General features: G+C 51.5%; 6 protein-coding genes across 6 annotated transcripts; 2 read left to right on the top strand and 4 right to left on the bottom strand.

Moving 5' to 3' along the window:
• Positions 1 to 1,058: 1,058 nt before the first annotated feature.
• Positions 1,059 to 1,922, top strand: BO72DRAFT_506492 (MARVEL domain-containing protein; the record flags this gene model as incomplete). The annotated part of the gene is made up of 2 exons (XM_040949228.1): positions 1,059 to 1,522; positions 1,619 to 1,922. 2 exons carry the CDS (start codon positions 1,059 to 1,061, stop codon positions 1,761 to 1,763), a joined length of 609 nt encoding a protein of 202 aa, XP_040802885.1. The 3' UTR covers positions 1,764 to 1,922.
• Positions 1,923 to 2,041: 119 nt separating this feature from the next.
• BO72DRAFT_526425 (uncharacterized protein) lies at positions 2,042 to 3,289 on the bottom strand (the record flags this gene model as incomplete). Its single annotated transcript, XM_040950033.1, has 1 exon — positions 2,042 to 3,289. The coding sequence occupies one exon, from the start codon at positions 3,287 to 3,289 to the stop codon at positions 2,042 to 2,044; it is 1,248 nt and encodes a 415-aa protein (XP_040802884.1).
• A 1,508-nt stretch (positions 3,290 to 4,797) lies between these two features.
• BO72DRAFT_446643 (DUF2945 domain-containing protein) lies at positions 4,798 to 5,639 on the bottom strand. Its single transcript, XM_040944345.1, has 3 exons — positions 5,463 to 5,639; positions 5,265 to 5,377; positions 4,798 to 5,199 (listed from the first exon to the last, which is right to left on the bottom strand). The coding sequence occupies exons 1-3, from the start codon at positions 5,509 to 5,511 to the stop codon at positions 5,134 to 5,136; spliced, it is 228 nt and encodes a 75-aa protein (XP_040802883.1). The 5' UTR covers positions 5,512 to 5,639; the 3' UTR covers positions 4,798 to 5,133.
• Positions 5,640 to 5,922: 283 nt separating this feature from the next.
• Positions 5,923 to 8,724, bottom strand: BO72DRAFT_526423 (Zn(II)2Cys6 transcription factor). Its single transcript, XM_040950032.1, has 4 exons — positions 8,603 to 8,724; positions 8,504 to 8,529; positions 7,487 to 8,389; positions 5,923 to 7,332 (listed from the first exon to the last, which is right to left on the bottom strand). The coding sequence occupies exons 1-4, from the start codon at positions 8,649 to 8,651 to the stop codon at positions 6,097 to 6,099; spliced, it is 2,214 nt and encodes a 737-aa protein (XP_040802882.1). The 5' UTR covers positions 8,652 to 8,724; the 3' UTR covers positions 5,923 to 6,096.
• Positions 8,725 to 9,304: 580 nt separating this feature from the next.
• On the top strand, positions 9,305 to 10,584 carry BO72DRAFT_446641 (aromatic alcohol reductase). Its single transcript, XM_040944344.1, has 3 exons — positions 9,305 to 9,392; positions 9,466 to 9,876; positions 10,057 to 10,584. Exons 1-3 carry the CDS (start codon positions 9,357 to 9,359, stop codon positions 10,525 to 10,527), a joined length of 918 nt encoding a protein of 305 aa, XP_040802881.1. The 5' UTR covers positions 9,305 to 9,356; the 3' UTR covers positions 10,528 to 10,584.
• A 256-nt stretch (positions 10,585 to 10,840) lies between these two features.
• Positions 10,841 to 11,611, bottom strand: BO72DRAFT_506489 (uncharacterized protein; the record flags this gene model as incomplete). The annotated part of the gene is made up of 1 exon (XM_040949227.1): positions 10,841 to 11,611. One exon carries the CDS (start codon positions 11,609 to 11,611, stop codon positions 10,841 to 10,843), a length of 771 nt encoding a protein of 256 aa, XP_040802880.1.
• Positions 11,612 to 15,053: the final 3,442 nt, after the last annotated feature.

Here is a 15,053-nt window from a genome sequence, read left to right as displayed (position 1 = left end):
CACCAGTCGCTGTCCTGATAAGATCATCTAATGTGTCAAGTAGTTCAAATTCTTTTGATGAATTGCAGTCTGCCTGTAAGCTCCACAGCAGCACTCTCTACTTGGTGAGTACTTTGCTCCGACGACCACTTTCAATGACCGATATAAGCTCCACTGATCAATGAAGGTGTGGGGAGCGATACTAATTACACAATGAGTATTGGCATCCTTTGAAGATTGAGTTGAGGGGGTAAAATATGCTTATTTGAAGTAGCTTAGCTGGTACATATATAGACACAGAGACAGCCCCGCGTCCGTTCCAGCCCGCGCGGCTGTTTACGAGTCGCGGCCTGTCACTCAAACCAACTCTACGTGATGGTCTTGAAGATTCCTCTTGTTTCAATTTCCGCGCTCACTGTATGGAACCAAAAGTAAAAGCTTGTAGATTACGAAGGCGCTTAGTCGTGCGTGAACTTCAATACCACCCACCAGAGTACCAGACAACCCTTAGGGCTCAATCTACCACTCGGTATCTCTACCGTGCATTTATTCGGCGTCTCAAACTTGAGGATGACGACAAAGTTGTAAAAATAGCACAGAGGATGATCTCACACCATCCACTCCGTTTCCACTAGACAGGATATTGAAATCACTGCCGATGAGAATTCTGTGACATTTGATACCTGACCACTCTAGAAAAAAAGAAACGTTGCGAGATTCTCGATCATGGTTGCAGGAGAAGCCTGCAGTGGGGAAGTCCGATAAAGTGGGTCACTTTGTCCGCGAGTACGAGAGAATTACCGCATGGGGACAACATACAAGAACAACTGCCGAAACTCTAAACCTATTTGTAGGCTGCCCTGTCTGATCAGACTCGCTGGTGGAGTACAAATCTAGATTCTGAATCAAATCATATACTTAAATGCCTATATATTGTGGGAGGCGTGCCCAGTTTTATTCACCCCATCTGCTCCCGTCATTCTTTGAAATCCACCCGAGTGCTCCTACCCCTTCATCTCTATCACAACGCCATACACCGCAGTGCATCCAGAACAAACAGCACCAGAGAAAAAGAAACAATGAAGGACAAAGAAGAAAGCATTCACCGATGCCCCCATCCCGACGCAAGACCCTCATCCGGTGTCACTACGCGAGCCATCATCCGCACCCTCCAACTCATCTTCGCGGTGCTCGTCGCCGCCCTCTACGCGGTCGACCTGGCCCATGCTACCGAAACGCGATCTCGCGCCTCCTCGGAATGGATCTTCGCTCAAACTGTCGCCTGCCTCTCCGCCGTGACCGCCGTTGTTCATTGCACGCTGGGGCGGAAGCGAGTGGTCGCGGCCTGGTCCGCTTGGGACTTTGTGCTCTTTGTTCTCTGGCTCGCGCAGACGGGGGTCTTCGGGACGATTTACATCTCTGATGATGTGGAGCTATTGTACCGGGAGAGGACGACTTCGCTGCTCCGGATGAAGGTCGCGGTCTGGATTGATCTCGTGAATATGGTGCTATGGTTGGGGACGACGGTCATGGGGCTGGTTTGGTGTGTTCGGGCGCGGAAGAGTTCTCGCTGTGCGAAGGGATGTGATTGTGCGGGGGCAGTCAGGGGTCCAGAGGTGGAGAATGTGATAGTTGGCAGTTCGACACGAAAGCAGCATGAGACGGAGGCGTTGGCGAACTATGCGGAGGCCGTCGAGCGGTTGGTGGCGGGCGAGGCGGACAGTCCTCCGCCGCCTTACTGTGAGAAAGAGAGGCTCGCCCAGGTTGAGAAAGGGTTGCGGTGAAATCAAACAGGTATAAGCACGATTACTGGACGACTAGCTAAGGGAATGACTCGATGACAGAATGTTATATGTTATGGCGAATGGGAGCAGCTGGATGATGCGTAATCAGGTATACAGGGCTCTTGGTTTTATCGTGTTTGTCCGATTCGTTTTTTTTTTCCAGCCGATAAACTTAACCTTGAACGCACAACGAATGGCTCACTGGGTTTGTATGGTTTATTGGTGGACACAAAGAGTTATGGTAGATGTACTTGAATGCCATAATAATGAAGGTATCTCTAGGCCCTGGCCATGCAGTCTTCTCCCCTTTCGTAAATACACCTTAACTCGTCTTTCTTCAATACAGGAAAGCCCTTGCGCCTATCCTTCCCCTCGTCCGTCCAATCCATGTCTACCGCATTGCCAAACAACAGCGGTAGAAAGTGCGAATACGCCCGCCCGGTCCAAGTCACCGGAACAAAGTGAGCTCCTCGGCGGATCCACCACAGCACCGCATGGGCAACCCAGTCGGGCGGCGCAAAAAATCTCGTTGTCGGGTGGTGGTATGCTGGAAGCACGATATGGCGATAGACAACTTGCGAGGAACGATAAAGGGAGCGAGCATAAGGCAGGAAGGATGGCTTGGCTGGAACAGAATCTTTTCGGGCATGGATGATTCCCCACGGCAGGGGCAGCTCCGACTCGCAACCAAGATACCAAATCTCCGGGAGCACCTTGCCTCTGCGTGTCGCTTTGAATCGCAGGAACTCTTGAACCAGCCGGATTGACGATGTGAAGGTTGACTCTGTGGCAGCTATGCTTTGCGTGTCGTGCGCGAGAATGAGAATGTCCGCCTCTTCCAGCATGGTGAGCAGGCGGGCGTTGTCTTGTTGCGAGCAGCCTAACTTTAAACTCAGCTTGTGGACGCATTTGACCCGTTCCCCTAGGAGGTGCTTTTCCATCGCCTGTCCGAACTCTCCGGAACCATCGACCATAACGACGGTCTTGCCGCGAAGAGAGTATGCCGTGCCCGCCACCCAGTCGAAGACCTTGATCGCCGATCCCATGTACTTGTCCGGGTAATGATGGTGCAGGGCATGATACTCGGGGCCCACGAAAGCCCAGCTCCGGTCTTTTGGAATTGTGTCGTAGGAGATGTGGTTGGAGTCCTTGCCATCATCAAGAATCACGGCTAGGGCTCGCCCCGTTTGGATGAGCAGGACAAGGAGCAGAGTCCTGCGATCGGAATGACTGCTCGGGGACAACCAGACCGCTCTCGCAAGCAACCACCCGATAATGCTCCCCAGCAGTTGGCAAAAGAGCTCGAGTGGAAGGGCGATCCGTGCATTTAAGCTGGTGTATTTGGGGTTGAACTGGAGCAAGCGTCCGTAGTAGAGGTGATGGTATTGGTGGTAGCGGGAGAGCTGGCGCAGGATCCTCCACTCTGACCGTGCCCAGCGATGGAGCAGACAGTGCATTCCATCGAAGAAAATAGTACCGGTGAGGTAGAGATAGCAGATAAAGAGAACGAATCCAAGAAATGACATGATAGCAACGCGAACACTGGGTCTGGAGATTCTGCCATTGTCGCATTTGCCTTGTTGTCGGTTTAATAGTCTTTGCATATGTGCCCCTGAAAATCTCGACAACGACCACTCTTTGTTCACTTCTGTCGGTGAATCGGTGCCTGGAAGTGGATACCTTCTGTGTCACGGCGCCTCCCAAGCATTTACTCACGCACAGTGTCGTGAACTACCGAGAGGTTTCCCAACTAGTACTAGATGCCCAGTATGAACTTCTTTGTGCCATTATTAGACTCAAACCTTGTCCAGTGTTGGCTGATTTCTGAATGGAGAAGTACGTTTTCTCTAGACGATGCATGCTGAAGCAAAGCCAAGCTCTGGCAAGAGTCAAATTTGCTTTGAGGATTCAGCAGAGTAGAGATTGTTCGACGTTGAAATTGTTGGCGCGATGTCAAGACCGAGACGAATCGGTCGCTGTACTGAGCTGCGTGGTCTTGGCCCGCTCCACACTCCTGCCAAAAATAATCAAATGGCACGTGCATACGGAGTACGTACGATCCTATACGAGTACGAGCTTAGGACCGAGATTATGTGTGCATGGAAGAATTCAAGATGCTCTAGCGAGTCCTTGTCTACGTCTTAGGCGAAGCCTTGTTGGCTGACTCGTGGACACAGGGCTGGCTAGTGAAGCCGTGCGGTGCGAGCTTAATCACAATTCGCTAGACGGGATTTGCCATCGGCAAAGCCAAGCCTGTGCTATAGACCACTGCGAAGCTACGCTAATTATGACAGCGCTGGAAACCTCACACATTCCCCAAGGCTCCCCAAGCTCCGTATTACATACATGCAAAAGCAGTCTCTGGTACATGTCTCGGCTTTAGGCAAATGTGCAAGCTTCTAGTGCGATTCGAGTACAGCAGGTGTCGGGGTTGCCGCTTAGGTAAGGTAGGAATCCTTCATCTCTCTCCGCTATGGATCAAAACCACTTGTCACTTTATAGCACTAAGATCTCTATGGGTGGATGATTGGCTAGGAAGAGACGAGCGGGCAATGCCAATGCACAGCACAGCCACTTCTTACCGCTTCCAGGCAGCATTTCCGCCAAGATGGGCAGGGCGATCCCCACCCTGGGCCCGTTCCTGCCGACGCAGAAGTCTCTCGACTTTATCTCCCAGCTGAAGTAGAACTAGCGGTTTCGCAATTCTTGGTGTCTCTTGCTGTCACCGTTGCCAAGGCTTTTTTGCAGTTCTATCGTGGCCGTGCTGCTGGAGAGGCCTTGCTTGTTTAGGAATGTATCTGGAGTGGCGGCCTCGGTTGCTTACTCCCTGGGGAGATGACTGGGGGCCCTTTCCTACTTGGGAATGTGTCAGGAGAGCTTTTAGGTCCAGCTAAAAGGGTCTGGAGACTCCTTGCTTGCTTCGAAAGGCAGTTAGAAAGGCCTTAAATTGAGACTTTGATTATAGTGTAGAGCTTAAACTAGTGTATACAACATTTACTACTCATTTGCATAATTTTGTAAGAGAGTTGATTTCCTACCTTGTGTGTCCAATGATAAAAGGGAAATCACATGACATGTTGATACTTGTACAGGAATGCGTTGGTGAATGCCTTGATAGAAAGCACAGGTAGGCAGCTCTGGCTGTGTGGTGGTAACCCGCTTCCATGTAATTCCAGACTCCAAGGCTTACCTAACAGGAGATTTCAGTTGCCCAACAAGGCATAATCTCACAGAAGATTGGCCAGCAGACCGGTTATTCTCACTGACCACCGCAATCAAAAGATACCAGATTATTAGTACTCTGCATTATCTTATCCTATCGCATCATAACATTGCCTCATATCCCACGTCATACATCGACATCATCATCTCACGCACTGCCCAAGATGTTCTTCTCGTAGATGCTGGTCAGCTTGCCCGTGTTCTGGTTCTCGACCTGGTATCATGTGGTTAGCAATTAGTTCTCGTTCTTCGTGTTTGTAAATGTCCTGCAGAACATACCTCATAGCGGGGGTTCTCCTCGCTGGCATCGACGTTGCGGTCTGCCTGCATTCCGGGCTCGGTCAAGACGGACTTAATCGTGCCGACGCTCTCCGAAGTGTTGGAGTTGGGGCCTGAGCGTAGGTATTAGCTGTGTATTGTTGCATGGTTTGTGCAGGACAATTCAGGAGGTCAAGGAAGAAGGAAAGGGGATTGTACCGCCGACGGGCTTGTAGCGGATAGCCTGGCCGTTGCTGTATTGAGGCATGTTGGGTTGTCTGGGATCGAATTGAGTAAGGAGTATATTGAATTGCCGGTATCAGTGTCTGAGACAATAAGCTTGGATTGGTATAGTGCTTTGAAGATGGAAATTGCCGAGCGTTTATATATGCTCAATCTGCGCGGTTGAATAATTCACATATATGTCAATGTAAGCTTGACGTCAATCTGGCGGGTCAAAGGAACGTAGCTATGATTCTAGAATGACCACTCGATTCGGTCAAGTGTGGTCATTGTTGACGCATGGTGACATTATCGGGGTGGTTCCGTGGTACTGGCACGCGGGGGCCCGATCGATCCGGCGATCGGGTGGGGTTCATCGATCGATGAACCCTACAGCTACACATGTACATAGAGTATGTACGTACCGCGCGGGGCATTTCTGCTGAGGTATAGTTTGATTGTTCGCTGCGGTTCTTGAGCTTAATTGTGAGAAGTGAAATGAAACCTTCCACGAATCCCATCAAAACACAGTGAGCAAGTTTCAATCCTGAAGCATTAGCCTGCGAGGAGGATGGGCAACGTAACCCTCCCTACCAACGAGGTGTGTCACCTCCGAATCGCAATTTGACTTCTAGCCCAAGATAGTCTCCAGCCCACACTCGATCATCACGTCGATCCAATGTACAACCAGACCCCGCTGAGACATGACTCGCGCCGCCCCGTGCCCGACCAACCCTACGGCCGCCTGGCGGTCTGCTCGAGCCCAGGATTCTTCCACGATTCTGGCTGCCTGTTGCACGGTCGCCAGGCCGACGTAGCAAGCTAGATTCCGAAGCCGATCGGCCACAAACGCTCGCCAATGTTGGATGTCCGCTTGTGCAGTACTACCCATAGTAGTCGGAGTAGCGTAAGACGGTGGCGTGATAGCTCCTCCTGCACCAGCTCCTGACGTTCTCCCTGAAGACAATAGGTCCACGCCATCATTGACCGGCAACGGCTGCAGGGTGCTCCCAGCAATGACGAGAGCCAGCATCTGAGTTGCCCGCGTGCTCGAGGTCTCGGGGATAGAGGCAATCAACGACAGAATGCCAACCGCCCGCGCATGCAATTGTCTTCGTCGGTGCTCGTGATTCACACCCTCCTCCAAGGCAGCCTCATGCGGAGACAGCCACGGCCCAGACGCAGGATCATCCTGCTGCTCCAACTCAGGGAACATTCTATAGAGTTCCAACAGGGCTGAAAGCTGGTACACTCTCGCCAGGGTGCGGAAATGGGCGGCGGGCGCAAGTGCGTCACCGGTTCCCCGCACAGCTTCAGGAGGTGGAACCCGGTACTGCGATACCAATACTTTGAGTCGCCCGGCATGTGAGCGCAGATCATTACGCTGCGCCTGAAGTTGGAACGCAGCCGAGCCTCCTCCGCGTGCTGCCATATAGGTTGACCGATCCCTGCGGAGATAATGAAATCGTCTGGCGATCGCACCGATTTCGGAGAGGTAAATAAACAGCTCCGGCGAGATTCCGCTCCAAGGATGGGGATCTTTAAGCATCCCTCGAGTTGCACCTTGATGGCTCACACGCGGCCGAGAGGCGAGTAGGTACTCGGCCCCCTCGAGGTCTTCTTGGTCCACGACGAACGATGTCAGGGCTTCCCAATAGGCCAACGCGCCGACGAAGAAGTGCTGCGGAGCAGCCGCACCGCTAGCATGCGCGGGGAGTGGATGGGCTGGGATCGAAGAGTCGTGGAGGACGCCAAGCCCTCGTGCGCTGACCCCGAGGCATAGGCCTGAGTGTGAGTATAATGCTCGGAAGATCGCCCGTGCCGCCTGCAGGTGTTGGATTCCAAGCGACGAGGAATCATGCCAAGACTAGGAGTTGAACCGACGTTAGCTGGCGTTCCCATGCAAGGTCTTACACATGAAGCAAGAGCGGAACGAATATTTAACAATCACGAACCGAAGGAGAAGAGATCATGACAGAAACGAAGATGGAGAAGGGAAGAGACAGAAAATTCCAACATACCGCCGTCATGCCGAATATGGTAATACCAAAGAGCAATGCAGTCATGGATTCACTCCTTCTTGCGACTGACTTCCTCTCAGTATCCGGTACAGTTGACTCGAGCAGCGCACCATCTAAGCTCGCTACCGAGGTCGCGAGGCTCGAGAGTGCACGCGTGTGATGGCCCAATGCCAGTGTACTGGTTCCGTGCCCCTGCTGTGAAATATGGGCGGCCGATATTGACAGGACGCAGGAATGGACCACTTCATTTTGTGTTGAGAGCTTGGAAGCCCACTCGCGCAAAGGGTTTGTAGGCGAGTCAAACCCGGAGAGGATACGACATGTGTGATAAAGATAATATGCCCGTAATATCGTGCAGGTGTCTGCTAGAGGGCAGGGATCAGGCAAATCGATTTCATTATCTCCTCGCGCATCCCCATTGCCACAGCAGATATGACGTGGGGTGAAATCTAAGCTCTGGCCTGGCAAGGAGTTATCCAAGACACACGTGTAGTCATCTCCGTCGAATTGGTTGTGGGCATCGTGGCCGCCAGGAACCTGGCTGTTCGGCCGTTCCCGCAGTCCCTCAGAGATATCAAGGTATAGCTGGCCCGCAGATGAATAGTCGCACTCCCCATGAACATGACGAGCAGAGGGGCTTTCACTAGATGAGGTTTGGTTCAGCACGGGCGGAGGATGGCTTTGCAGAGCGGTACGCAGTTTCTCTGCAGGCTCCAGAAACCAGCTCATAGAGGGTCCAGTTCCGGGGCCATTTGCCGACGGATGCACGCTCAGCGCATAGGAATTCGACTCGCGTAATTCATACTTCGCCAACCATTTGACGGCCTTCTGGTATCCCGGGCAATCATATCCCCTGCTGGAGCACGCCAGACAAGAAGGCCTTCCCTCGTCGCATTTGATTCGCTTCCAGACATTAGTAGGTGTTTGACTTGAGGTAGAAATTTGAATCATAGGTATTGATTGGTTGTTGAAAAACGCAAAGAGGGTCAGGGGGTGGGACATCATGGATAAGCCTACACGTTGCTTGCACCGTGCACATCCAGCTGCCATAGCCATTTGTCAGCAATCTTTTTCCATAACCCGCAGACCAGCAATTCAGAGGAGATGATAATTTACCACGGGATTTGACTGTCCGGCGCGCACGCTGCAAATCTCGACGGATCATGTGTGTGAGGGCTAAGGGGGCTCATAGGGTTGGTCAAGCAGCGAGAACAGGTGGATAGGTAGAGACAATCAAGGGAGCCAGTCGGCAGGCTAATGCTCATAAGGGCTCCGCTGTACACCGGGTCTTATTCTTATGAAAAAGACCCTTGTTGCCCTTGTGGGGAATTGCTTATTAATTGGGTTATCCACGACTTGCATGCCGGCCGTGGTTCGGCAGAAGACACCACCGAACTAACCCTTGTGGCCAACCTCATTGCTAGCAAAGTGCTAGGGCGCACTTGGCTATTGGGATATAACTGCGCGTGCAATTGACATACGTCGCATTTTTCATACCCGTATGCACGTGGAGATCCCGTTGCAGGGCGTGCAGTATACGTACATATACTCATGGTAGAACTACTCATAGCCCTACCTCACACCTCACACATCACATTCAATGGGAGTTTGTGGAGACTTGCCGGTCGACCAATCGCACTTTTTGACCCAAAACGGTTAAGCGCTGGGATTTGTAATCGCCCCTCGACGAAGTGTGAAGTATACTAGGCGAGTATGTGTAGATGGCATCATTGCAATGCTTACCAATACAGGACAATCTCAAAGTGTATAAAAGGCCCTACATCTAGCTGTGACTACTAATATCATTCAGAGCAGATCTTCTCATCTTCCACTCGACTCGTCACGCAGAGACCAATAGACCTGAATAGAAATGGCATCCTCGTTGAGAAACGTCGTTATAGTCGGGGTAAGCACATCGTCTCAGAGAACCACCGTATCTAAATGGAAACTAACCAGAGAAACTCGTCGCATGATTCCAGGCCGGAGGCAACTTGGGGCCCCATGTTCTCAAGGCATTTCTCTCCGCTGACGAATTCCGCGTCACCGTGCTTTCCCGGGACTCTTCAACGAGCGTGTTCCCAGAGGGGGTGCCCGTGATTCGGTCCGACTACAGCCACGAATCCTTGGTTTCCGCCTTCCGGGACCAGGATGCAGTCATCAGCGTCGTTGGGCGAGGCGGTTACGCTGCCCAGCAGAAACTGGTCGACGCGGCCCTCGCAGCCGGGGTCAAACGATTCATTCCCGCCGAGTTTGGGAACAACTCGGCCGATGAGCGAGTCCGGGCTCTGGCGCCTATGTTGGAGGGCAAGAAAGCCAAGGTCGACTACCTGAGAGCGAGGGAAGATCAGATGAGTTGGACGACGGTCATCACCGGCGCCTTCTTTGACTATGTGAGTTGTCTTTCTCGTGTCTACTATTCTCCCCTCCCCCTGTCTCCTACGTTGATTGTTCCCGGATGAGGTTCATCTACCCCTCTATCCTAAGGACCTTTGGAAACATTCTTCGTTACCATCTGCAATTCTCTTTCCACTCTCGCGACAGATCTCTAATATCGGTTCTCTCGGAAATAGGCCCTCAAGATCGGATTTCTGGGCTTCAACCTGCAGACCCACGAAGCCACCATCTACGACGACGGCGTCATCCCGGCCTCCGTCAGCACCTTCTCGCAGATTGGCCGGGCCCTGGTTGCCATCCTCCGACATGCCGAGCTGACCAAGAACCAATACGTCTACGTCGAGTCCTTCACGGTGACGCAGAACGAGGTCCTCGCGGCGCTCGAGCGGGCGACAGGGGGCGAGAAATGGGCTGTCCAGCGCGTGGACCTGAAGCCCTTGATCGAAGAGAGCACGGAGCGCTTCAATCAGGGGGATCTGGCCGGCGCGCGGATCCTGAACCTGGCGGCCGGACTGGGAAGGTTCCCCGATGGGCCCTACGGCGATTGGAGCCGCGTGCCCGGGGGTTCTTGGAATGCCCGGTTGGGGCTGGAGGTGGAAGAGTTGGATCAGGTGGTTCAGTCGGTGGTTCAGTCGGTGGTTCAGTGATGGCGACGCTTTGTGCGTGAATGAGGTCCGGGGCGCAGCCATTTGTATATATCTGCCTCTTTTAGTGGGTTCGAGGGTGGATTAGAGAGGGGTTAGAGTGAGAATTGACTAAAGGTACAGTAATTTGGTTGTTGCGTGGACAGGCGGGGTAACATAGAAGTACGAATTGCAAGATAGAGAGGGATTCAGAAATGTGAGGAAAGAGATTACAAGATCAGATTATGCATTGATAATACAAGTTTGGAAAGTTCGGGTCAAGCCATCAGCTGCTCAGACACGAGGAGAGTGGGCGAGCGGGACGAGTGAGAGCCGCTCATTCAGAATCAGACTCTATTCCGACGCAGCAATCCTTACTCGGATGGTGCTCGCATGCGATGGGGCAATCCTGGATCCGGCGACGCAGGGTCTTCATGAGCTGCTCGACCTCCTCGTGGTCATGCCAGAGGCAGCGGTACCCATGGTCTATGTCCCCGCCGTACCAGGGAAACAGGGTCAACTCGTCCGGGTCGCAGTCGGAACACTCCGGTCTCCACTGGAAGATCGACATCCGGTGGCCCTTGGCCAGGACAAACGCGCCGCCTGCCTCCCGGATCTCCCACCGACTCTGGCGCGGCACCCAACAATCCGCTAGGGCGCGCGCCTCGTCCAGCGTGGGCGGCTCCGTCCCGCCCACGCAGAAGACTTGGAGAAAGGGCACGGCCGGGGTGTGGCGGTCGGGCGCGTCCTTCGATCTGGCGCGGGTGAGGATGACGGCCAGCGGGCCCTCGTGCCGCGACTCCCAGTCGGTACTGCGAAGTTGGCAGATGTCGACCTCGAGGCGCTGGGGCTCCTGGTCAGGTTTAGGGTCCTTGACTGAGGGCGAAACGCTGAGAGCGTCGAGGACAATGGCTGTCCAGATCTTAGCTGTGGCCTCGGCTTGGGGAATGCGATCTGCATCTCGCGGTGGGCGCTCCATGCTCTTTTCAATCATGGCCCTGATTTTCTCGTTATCCCAGTAGTCCGGCCTGCTTTGCAGGTGCCTGACTCGAACGGAATCGAGCGGCGGACCCGGGAGCATCTTGAAGAAGGTTTGTCCCGACGACATGGTGGCTTTTTCCTCAGAGGAGCAACAGCTTGTGGTGATTGGTGCCCTGCGTCCTGATTTGATAGTGTCAAGGTGGTCGTGGTGGCGGTGGGGTGTCGAAATCGAGGGCGCGTGATTGTATATATAGCTAGTGTAGGAGCAGCGATAGCGCTCGCACTTCAAGTCCCAAATGCAGTTGAAGGAGACATTGATGGGAATTTCCAACTGATTACACTGTTATGATTGCAGCTAAGTGGATTGAAGAATAAGGGAAAGGAATGGTTTATTAAAGACATAGCAACAATCACCTGCAATCCTTTGCCCCTAGCACTCATTGTGCTGTGCGATGCAAGAAAAGAGGATCTTTCTACACAAATATAGAACAAAGCATTGTATCCGCTACCTGCGTCTGGCTAAAGAAGCTCAAAGCAAGGTGAACAAAAAGTTCCGAAGACTGACACAGCTAAATGGCAGGACCTCACTGGTGGCCAGCAGCGCATCGAGACCTCCATCGAATTCTTCCTTTCATCTTCAACATGTGCGCCGATGGACCAGCAAGAATTTATCGAGTGCTGTCCGTGGGGCGGCTAGATGAACACTATCTGCTTCTGCTCTGTTCGGGGCATTAGGTGTCTTCATTCATTGTTCAATGGGCACTGCTTGCAATTATCCAACCACCTTCACACCGGATATTCGGAGAGCGAACCGAAACCCTTTCTGGTCTTCTGGTGATGGCTATTAGTTGCAGGAATGTACTCGCCCGCCACAAGTGTGACTATATGCGGCCAGTCCATTTCTCATCGGGTAAGAAGGTCTTCGTTCAAGTATCGACAAGAAGACCTTGTTATACCAACAATTCGTGTATACTGCCATCTCCGCGTGGAATCATGTCAACAACACGGAAAAATCCTATCGAAGTTCGACCCAAGGGCTGGCTTAGCAAAACAATCGCTGCTTCGTGCCAGATTTGACAATCTCCTTCCAACGATCGTGGGAGTGTCTGAGAATCATATGAGTGCTGTATACTGCTTCTCTGTTCATTAGAGAATGCCAGGCTATCTCCATTGGATCATTGCCTTATCTTAGTGTGAGCTATGCACAACTGGAGTTCTTTCTTGGATATTATTGATTCATCGATTGTTGAATTTGTCTTGTTTATTATTCTCGAATGGGATCCTTTACATCTCCAGTCTTCATAGCTTGTTCTACATCGGGAGTGGCCATACAAACCACTGCGTACTCGACTCCCATTTTTATTGGTATAAGGAACGAGTACCAATTGAAGGGTAAGTAAGATAAGCTTGATATGATAAGGTAATAATGTAGTAAAGGCTCAAGTCAGCTCTCCACCTATATGATATATACCTTCACTTGGCCTCTGGTTCTGTTTAAAATACTTTTTCACCGTCTTCGGGTATTCTGCTGCTCCGGCATCTGCCTCAGTCAATTTACTGTCGCCGAGGTCCCATGCTGTAGGCTGGGGCCGGCAACTTACCTCGAACCCGGTACTACAGATCGCATTCCGGGGCCTTTTTTGCCCCCACTCATTCCTGTATAACTAACTATACTTCTGTTATCTATTTGACATACAGGACACTAGTAGACTAGGTAATCTAGGTTAGTGTAAATTTATATATATATGTATATAAAACCACAGTGGTAGTGATCTAGGCTTGATCGTTTTTCGGCCTTGGTACTTATTGAAATTTATGATATCCTGTAGTGGGCTAGTATCCTTACTTCTTAAAGAAATCCAGCCCACTGCTAGATGAATAGCTGCTATACGGCCGCTCAAGGAGCCCGATCTGGAGTCACTTAGCACCACCGAGACGGAAAGAGTATGGAATGATGTCTATGCGCCCTGAAACCAAGGTCGTCGCAAATTCACGTTGAGTGGTGCTGAATCAATGAGGCCCCAGTTGCCGGTCGAGGATTGTGATCAGGGGCTGCTTCTAGACAGCATCATGAGAAAGGATTGGGCAATATGGAACCATTTGTAGAATTCTTGGTGGTTGGTTGATGAACTGGCAGCGCTAATGTGGGCACCTCGCCTTGTGGATCGCGTCGGATAACGTGGCCGGATTACTCCCGATACTGCTCAATAATGCGGTCTTTAGGAATCTATAGTTGACCCTTTTGTGTTGTTTGTGTCGATAACACAAAGTCAATCCAGAAAGTGAACATCATAACATATCATGTGACTAGACTCTTCTGGTATGAGGCCTCTTACTCTTGCATGCATCCGGATTACATGCAGAGTTGGTGGACCTGCTTCGGTGTGGATACATATTGCATCAGAATTATACTCTCCAAACACATGGCCTTTACCATGGTAGCAGAAAGTGGGGCTGGGCCTTCAATTTAGAGACCACATAACCCCAGGGCAGGTATAGAAGCAAGGCATTCTAGTCAAGGCATTTTAATCATTGAGAACGCCCTAACAGGGCAAACGAAGAAGAGATAAAAATGAACCCAATCCTCTCACCGGGCCACACCCCAAAAGCTTGGTTTTTCCCAACACCCCGAGTTATCAACTCCGGTTCGCATCCTCGAACATCCCGAAATGATCGGCATATCCTACCATTGTTCTCGACCGATAGGTAGCGGATCAATTGAGTAAAGCAAACATGAAAACCGGTTCCCTTATCTTCCACCGCACGTTGCGGTGCCTCGCGCTTTGACTCACCGACCGAGACGAAGAGCCTGGATAATCGGGATGTGGAGCCCACTAAGCTAGTCGGAGAATCCAAGTTCGCCACGCGAAAATTCCCGAAGAGTCGGACGCTAAGGAAAAAATCCCGTCCGACTCCTGCGCACGGTCCCTGTTCCGAAAAAAGAAACAATTGGCATTAGCAATTGTATGCTTGGATTGGCTAACGGCCCTGACGATGCCGCCGTTCCCGCTGGGAACCGATCGACCCGGTCCCCCCTGTCCCCTATGCTACGCTCAAGTGTGAGAAGCATATGACCAGGTGAGTTTTTTTCTTCTTTCGCGCTGCTTAGTGTTTGGTAGGGCCAGGGGTACCAGGGGATCGGCATCAGGGATTGGGAGTGAACACCCCCAGATAATACCATCTCTTGTAACAGCGACCATTTCCGAGATAAGAAAATTGGTAGGTGAGATCGGTTTTCATCCAGACGAATGATCTACACTACGAATTGGCAAAACGATCGTTTTCCACAAAATATTCCCTAGGCAGAAAACTGTGGTTATCTCGCAAGTCAAGAAGAATAACAATGTTTCGAGATGGAAGTAATGTTCGTTGAATTTCTGTGGAGGTTAAGTGAAATGAATATGTAATTCTAAAGCGTTCATATATACATGCCCGCCGACAAGATTAAGTATTAACAGGTATTAAAAAAGTTTTCACAGGTGAAAAAGAAACTCCCCGCCCCGCTCACAACCTTCTAGACTCCTCCGAAAATGCCGTTATATGTCGTATCAGAGCGGATATGCTCAGTG

The sequence above is a fragment of the Aspergillus fijiensis genome (assembly GCF_003184825.1).
Source record: "Aspergillus fijiensis CBS 313.89 unplaced genomic scaffold BO72scaffold_15, whole genome shotgun sequence".
Classification (NCBI taxonomy): Eukaryota; Fungi; Ascomycota; class Eurotiomycetes; order Eurotiales; family Aspergillaceae; genus Aspergillus; species Aspergillus fijiensis.
The sequence above is the reverse complement of the archived record's forward strand: the minus strand, read 5'-3'. Positions and strand labels throughout refer to the sequence as shown.